This window comes from Nicotiana tomentosiformis, chromosome 5 (assembly GCF_000390325.3).
Source record: "Nicotiana tomentosiformis chromosome 5, ASM39032v3, whole genome shotgun sequence".
NCBI lineage: Eukaryota > Viridiplantae > Streptophyta > Magnoliopsida > Solanales > Solanaceae > Nicotiana > Nicotiana tomentosiformis.
The window spans coordinates 37,392,969-37,400,973 of NC_090816.1; the positions used below are offsets into that span (position 1 = coordinate 37,392,969).

At 37.5% G+C, this 8,005-nt stretch overlaps 1 protein-coding gene across 1 annotated transcript; it reads right to left on the minus strand.

Annotated features, from left to right (window-relative positions):
• Window positions 1-704: 704 nt before the first annotated feature.
• LOC138892184 (uncharacterized) lies at window positions 705-1,412 on the minus strand. Its single transcript, XM_070175890.1, has 2 exons — window positions 1,368-1,412; window positions 705-1,262 (listed from the first exon to the last, which is right to left on the minus strand). The coding sequence occupies exons 1-2, from the start codon at window positions 1,410-1,412 to the stop codon at window positions 705-707; spliced, it is 603 nt and encodes a 200-aa protein (XP_070031991.1).
• Window positions 1,413-8,005: the final 6,593 nt, after the last annotated feature.

Here is an 8,005-nt window from a genome sequence, read left to right on the forward strand (position 1 = left end):
AATGACTTGAGTACCAACTATCACTTCCTCTCCTTCTTCATGCATCCCATCACTGAATTTGCACTCCAACTACTCAGCTTTCGACCTACTCAACTTAAAACACTTAGACTCCAGCATTTGTCTCCAAACTTCCAACCTAGCGTTAACACTGTCATGTATCTCTTCAATCAGGACTATGTCATCAGCGAATAACATACACCATGGCACCTCCTAATGTATGTGACACGTCAGCACCTCTAACGCTAAGGCAAACAAAAACGATCTAAGAGCCAATCCCTAATGCAACTCCATCTCCACTAGGAAATGATCTGAGTCTCCTACCGCAGTCCTCACCTGAGTCTTCGCTCCCTCGTTCATTTCCTTAATCACCCTATTGTACGTCACTAGGACACCGCTAGCCTCCATACATCTCTATAGGATCTCTCTCGGGACTTTATCATAGGCCTTCTCCAGGTCTATGAATACCATGTGTAAGTTCTTCTTCCTTTCCCTATACTACTCCACCAATCTCCTCACAAGGTGAATGGCTTCGGTAGTAGACCTTCCTGTCATAAATTCGAACTGGTTCTCAAAAATAGTAACACTACGTCTCACCCTCCTCTCCACCACCCTATCCCAAAATTTTGTAGTATGGCTCAGCAGCTTGATACCCATATAGTTGTTGCAATCCTGAATAACACCTTTGTTCTTGTAGAACATGATCATCAAACTCCACCGCCACTCTTCGGGTATCTTCTTAACCCTAAAAATGACATTAAACAACCTAGTAAGCTATTCCAAGCCTGCCCAGCCACTTCCTTCCAAAATTTAACAAGGATCTCGTCAGGCCCAGTTGCCTTACCCTTGCTCATCTTCTGCTTCGCCCCCTTAACCTCCTCGCTCCTAATACGCCTGCAAAACCCAAAATCACTCTGGCTCCCTGATTTTTCCAACTCGCCTAGCATGATGTTCCTGTTCCCTTCCTCGTTCAGGAGTCTATGGAAGTACTCTTGCCATCTACGCCTAATACATGCCTCTTCCACCAGATCATTACCATCTTCGTCTTTGATGTACCGCACTTGATCTAGGTCTTGAACCTTCCTCTCCCTAATCTTGGCTAACCTGTATAGCTTCTTGTCGCCTCCTTTGCCCCCAAAATTCTCATACAATCGCTCAAAAGCTACAGTCTTAGCCGTCGTAACTGCCAATTTTGCCTCTTTCCTTGCCTTCTTATAACGCTCCCTATATGTCCTCTGCTCCTCCTCATACGTGCTCCCCACTAGCTTCAAATATGCCGCTTTCTTAGCTTCCAATTTTCCTTGAACCTCCTCGTTCTACCACTAGTCCCCTTTGTGGCCTCCCGAATAACCCTTCGATACACTTAACACCTTTCTAGCAGCTTCCCTAATGCAGTTCACTGTTGTGGTCCACATACTACTCGCGTCCTCACTACTCCTCTAGGCCCCCATGGACAAAATATGACAAAATAAAACCAAACCCCTCGATTGTAATATTTTGCCTAGCGATTACCCCTTCTGCGGACCCAGCTGTCCCTTCTGTGCCACCGCATCTAAGGAAAAACCCTCGTAGATGCAAACCCCACTTTAATCACCGACCTACTGCTTCTGCGGCCTATTATCTGCTTCTGCGTATCTTCTCCTGCGACCAAGGATAGCACCTGTGAAGGCGCATCTGCTCACCAACCTCAGCACCTGTGAACTTCCCTGCCCATGCCAGTTCTTCTTCTGCGGACTTCCCCACGCACTTGCAACCTCGCACCTACGATTAATGTTCCGCATGTATGAAACACCAGAACCAGACTTTCCAACCAATATCCAAATGGTCTGGAATCCATCCGAAATGCTCCTGAGCCCCTAGTACCCCCTCCACTCATACTAACAAGTTTTATTACATCACCCAAACCTATCCAAAGGCTCTAAACACTGTAATTAACATCAAAACCAAGAATCGTTGATCAAGATCAATATCTTAAGTTCATAAACTTCCAACTTCAAACCAAGCGTTCGATTCAAGCCTAACCAACCCGGAATGAACCCAAACATTTTACACAAGTTCCAAATGATAAAACCGACCTATTCCGATTCATAGAACAACAATCTGAATCCAATAGTCTCAAAGTCAACTCCCAGTCAAACTTAAGAACTTTTAAAACCTTCAAATTTTTAACTTCCGACAATTAGAGTCAAATTAACCTAGGGACCTCCAAAATCGAACATATGCCTAAGTCCAAAATCACCATATGAATCTATTGAATACATTAAAATACGAATCCGGTGTCGTTTATTCAAAAGTCAAACCTTAGTCAACTCTTATAACTTAAGCTTCATACAATAGAACTAAGTTTCCAATCACTCCAAAACCTTCCTGAAATCGAACCAACCGTCACCGCAAGTCCCAAAATAATATACAAACATACGAAAAGCGTCGAATAGTGGAATGAGGCTCAAATATACAAAATGACCTACCATGTCGTTACAGTTTCACTAGGAAGAACAAAGTTTTTAGATATCAGGCACTCTGTTGAAGGTTACTTGAGTATACAGTGTATACTCTATGTATACTTAGTTTGTTTTGTATCATACTGAGAATACACAAAGTAAAACTAATATACACTGATAATACCGAACTACACTAAGTATAAAATGTATATTTTATGTATATATTAATAGTAAACTAAGTATACATTGAGTATGCACAAAATATACATTTTATGCCCAAAAAGGAATCAACGCCATCACTCCTTGCCTACATACCCACCACCTCCACATTCGACCATAGAAAATAACCCCACCTCAAAAACATAAAAAACAAAAATGTATGAAAAATAAGAAAAGTGGGAGACGAAAAGAAAAGAGAGTGATGAAGAGATCGGTCATTGTCGTCCTCGGTTGATAATATTTACAACGATTAGTCTCTACTCTAATGTGTATTTCTGGTGATGAAAATGTTAATGCCCTTTCTTCTTGTGACGTTTTTGAGAAGTAATAAGAAATAGAAGATTTGAAGAGGAAGGTGCGGGAGGATGTATCTGATGGTCAATTTTGGCTAGTCGCTCTCTATGGTTGATTGAAGTTTCTTGTGGTACTGAGAGCTTTAAATTTCCTTGTGTGAGATGAAAATGGTGAATACCAATTTATTCTTTGGATCTTTATTTGAAATAAGGGAAACTTTTATGAGGAAATAGACAAAAAAAAATAAAAATAAAGAAGTAGTATGTATGTTAGAGAGATTCCCCTCGGTAAAATAGGTTGCTAAAGGAAATATAGTTCATTAGGAATTCTACCAACTATCAGTGGCATTTTAGACAAGGGTCCTACAAGAAAAGTAGTGACATAAATTGTGCAGATACTTAAGCTAGAATGGAGATAAAATTCTACTAAAAAAAGAAATATGAAGATCCTAATTAGATGTAAGTGAGAAAGACAAAGACCCTACTAAAATTGCTTTTACCCTATATCCATTAGGAAAGAAATCAAGGTACTGAAAAAGGTTTAACATCTGTATAAAAAAGTGACAGATTTGAAGTCATGTGATCATAAACCCCTAAATCTAACACCCAAGGTTTCTTAATAGAAGAAGGAAGAGAGAAAATAAATAGTGCAAAACTCTTAATTAGCACATAAAACAGTAGCATTACTTGCCAAAATAGTAATTCCAACTCTCTTAGGAGGAGAGAGACAATGGGGGCCTCAACATGTACATTCTGAATAGGCTACATTAGTTGGATTTCATTCTTCTTACTGAAACTAGAACCCTCATACACAAAAGATGAGTCTGCATCATCACACCATTTAGATTATGAATTGTGAGCCATAACAACAGACGTTTTACCCCTTTGACTATAATCGGACCTGTTTTGATTAGTATTAGAAAGACATGCCTCTTACAATAGTTTCAGAAATATTGGTCTTTTTGTCTTCTACCCAAAACCTTTGACTAACTTCAAAATTAACGTCATATTTTTCTGGAGCATTAGATTTGACATTTGGATATTGATTTTGATTTTGATTATGAGTTTCATATGTGGTTCCAGCAATGAGATAAGCATATTCAGTGATGCACTAAACACCGGCTTGCACCTCTCATTGTTTGTCCTCACGAATTAGAAGAGAATATACTTTTGCACGAGAAGAACGGGAGACGTCATGAGAATATTTTTCCTAGATGTTGTAAAAGCTAAGATTCATTAAGACCCATCATGAATGGATAAGTTTGATCATTCTTTTCTATAAACTTATTATTATTTTGACCCACACTTCAAACATAGAAACTAAACATCATGTTCTTAGTATCGAAACAATGGTGTCATGCGCAAGCTAGCAAAACAAACCTTGGACGATAATAAATTAGAGTACAAAACAGAAATATACCAAAAGAGACAAAATATTTAATGTGATTCAATCAATTGACCTACATCCACGGCGGAGATGAGCAATCCACTATATAAAAAATAGTACAAAATATCGAGAGAATAATCTCACAAACAGGCAAACACAAGTTACACACTAATACTTGTCTCGAAAAGTTCTCCCCCTAAACAAGACTCTCAAACCCCTTATGACTACATTGTGGATGCTACTGCATGAGAAGGAAGAATCCTCAATTTATAGAAGTCCAACCCTTTTCCTCCATGAAAAGGGACTAGCCAAATTTGGGAGAATTATTTTTTTTTTTGTTTTACGTAAAAGGAAAAATTAATTATGGTAAATATGTTGTCCTTCCTTCATGGAATAGGAAAACCAAATATAGTAAGAAAATCAGGACAAACACATAACAATTCTCCCTCTTGGCCTGAATTTTCTGATAAAATAAACTTGATCCACCTTATTCGCATAACCTTTAACAAGCCGCATCTCCAAATCACACAACAAAGTTTGTCTCAACGTGACTAGCTCTCCGGTCAAATTTCTGAGACAAAAATCATGATTACTTTCAAATAGGTTGTGACTAGAACTAAACCCGCCAAGATGAACCTGACTTGAACCTTGCTCTGATACCACTTGTTAGGTTCAAAATAATCATGTGTTGTACGGCTGCTAGCAAAACAAACCTGGAACGACGCTAAATCGACAACAAAAGAGAAATATACCAAAAGAGACACAAATATTTAACGTGGTTCGGTCAATTGACGTACGTCCACGACGGAGGTGAGCAATCCACTATATAAAAGAGAGTACAAAATATCGAGAGAATAACCTCACAAACAGGCAAACACAAGTTACACACTAACACTTGTCTCGAAAAGTTCTCCTGCTAAACAAGACTCTCAAACCCTTTATGACTACATTGTGGATGCTTCTGCATGAGAAGGAAGAATCCTCAATTTATAGAAGTCCAACCCTTTTCCTCCAACAAAAGGGCTAGCCAACTATGGAAAAATTATATTTTTCTTTGCGTATAAAGGAAAAATCAATTATGGTAAATATGTTGTCCTTCCTTTATTGAATAGGAAAATCAAATATGGTAAGAAAATTAGGACCAAGATATAACAATTCTCCCCCTTGGCCTGAATTTTCTAATAAAATAAACTTGATCCAACTTATTCGCATAACCTTTAACAAGCCGCATCTCCAAATCACACAACAAAGTTTGTCTCAACGTGACTAGCTCTCTAGTCAAACTTCTCAGACAAAAATCATGATTACCTTCAATAGGTTGCGAGTAGAACTAAACCCGCCAAGATGAACCTGACTTGAACCTTGCTCTGATACCACATGTTAGGATCGAAATAATCATGTGTTATACGGATGCTAGCAAAACAAACCTTGAACGACTATAATCGACAACAAAAGAGAAATATACCAAAAGAGACACAAACATTTAACGTGGTTCAGTCAATTGACCTACGTCTGCGACGGGGATGAGTAATCCACTATATAAATGAGAGTACAAAATATCGAGAGAATAACCCCACAAAGAGGCAAACACAAGTGACACACAAACACTTGTCCCGTAAAGTTCTACTGCTAAAAAAAACTCTCAAATCCCTTGTGGCTACATTGTGTATGTTACTGCATGAGAAAGAAAGATCCTCAATTTATAGAAGTCCAACCTTTTCCTCCAACAAAAGGGCTAGCCAACTATGGAAAAATTATATTTTCCTTTGTGTATAAAGGAAAAATCAATTATGGTAAATATGTTGCCCTTCCTTTATGGAATAGGAAAATCAAATATGGTAAGAAAATTAGAACCAACACTAAACTCTTTCTCGTTAAAATTTGGTGTTCTTTATCTTTTTTGCTTTCGGAGTTGGCTCTTCCTCGACATAACACATGTAAGAGATTAAGGTCAACCGTACCATAGTTCCTTTAATCTAGAGTGATAAGTTGTAATATTATTATTTAATTAAGTTAAACCATTTATATCCTTCTTAATTAAGGCCATTTGATTGACCATACCTTTTCCTAGGATTTTCCCACAAGTTTTTTTGTATTTAGAAATTAGAATAGATTACACTCTTCCTAATTTGTTTTTCCAAAGCACTCAGAATCTACATTATCTCCAAATTATTGCTCCTTTCCTAAGCCTTGAGTAAATGAAAATAAGTAGAAGCCCTAGGACATAATTCATCTACGAAATTTAGCTTGTTTATTGCCGATAGTTCTACTAACATAACCCAACTCCAAGTTCCATATCTAGTACCATCAAAAGGAACATAGATAAGAGAAATTCCAAAAACATCAGATGAGAGATAATACGGATGAGAGGGACCAACGATATCAGTAACAAAATCCGAAGTAGAGGAGAAGGGACTCTCATGATAAGATTCCAAAGAGAGTTAAAAAGTCTCGAGTCAAGTATAATCTTCTGTACTCACACCAACACCAACAAAAACATAAATATTTACTAGATCTAAAATATATAAAACAAATATAAACATGCACGATCTATATCGCTAGATCTATAGTAATTACATTTAGAGAATTTAAAGATGAAGGGAATTAAACCTTCGTCTTCTCCAATCAACAGCAAAATAACGATTTCTCAAGTCAATAGAAAAGAGTAATAGAAGATTTACCATATTCCTTTGAGACTTAAAAGAAGTAAAAGCCTCCAAAACAACTAATAAAAGGAAAGCAAAACTGCACCACATATTTTAACGACTCAACCGGTTGTTTTGAGCTTTAGCGTTTCATTCGATGGTTTGAGACTTTGAGTAGCTTCATATTATGTATTTATGACTTGCGTGTATGTTTTGTTTCGGTTTTCGAGCGGTTCGATATTGGTTTGGAAGAATGATACTCGTTCTAGAAGCTTTAAGTTGGAAGAGTTGACCAAGGTTTGACTTTTGGGTAAACAAACTCGGAATCGAGTTTTGATAATTCTGATATGTTTGTATGATGATTTTGTACTTATACGTATGTTCGGATTTGGTTTCGGAGGTTCCTAGAAGAATTCAACATTATTTGTCGAAAGTTGGCAATTTGAAGAACTTAAGAGTTCATAAGTTTGACCAGCAGTTGACTTTGATGTTATTGGACTCCAATTGGTGCTCCGAGACTTTGGATAGGTCTATATAGTTGAATTGAACTTGTACGCAAAGTTTGAAAGTAATCTGAAGTGCTTAAGTGTGATTCGAACACTCTTTTGAAAGAATGAAGATTTAACAACTTAAGAAAAATTCTATTCGGTTTGAGCCTTGATTCTTTGTTGTGATGTTTCCGTGGGTGTTTTGAGACTTCGGATAAGTTTGTATGATGTATATGTACTTGTTGGTATGATTGGATGGAGTCCCGAGGGTCACGGGTGTATTTTGAAATATTGGTTGAGAAACTAGTTAAGTTAAGGATTTCAAGTTTGACCATGGTCAATATACAATCAAGATGACTTATTTTCAGTATTTTTGAGTGCGTGAGCAGGTTCATAGCGTATTTTATAATTGAAATGCATATATAGTTTGTGTTCGGGAGGTTCTGAATGAGTTTTGGGTGCTACAACAACAACAACCACCCAGTAAAATTCCACAAGTGGGGTCTGGGGAGAGTAGAGTGTATGCAGACCTTAC

What these genes read in the sequence shown, in the direction of transcription:
- LOC138892184 (XM_070175890.1), bottom strand. Translation starts at nt 1,412, where the DNA reads ATGTGGACCACAACAGTGAACTGCATTAGGGAAGCTGCTAGAAAG. An exon ending in TTAGGGAAGCTGCTAGAAAG is followed by an intron (nt 1,263 to 1,367) that starts GTGTTAAGTGTA and finishes GCATATTTGAAG; the next exon opens with CTAGTGGGGAGCACGTATGA.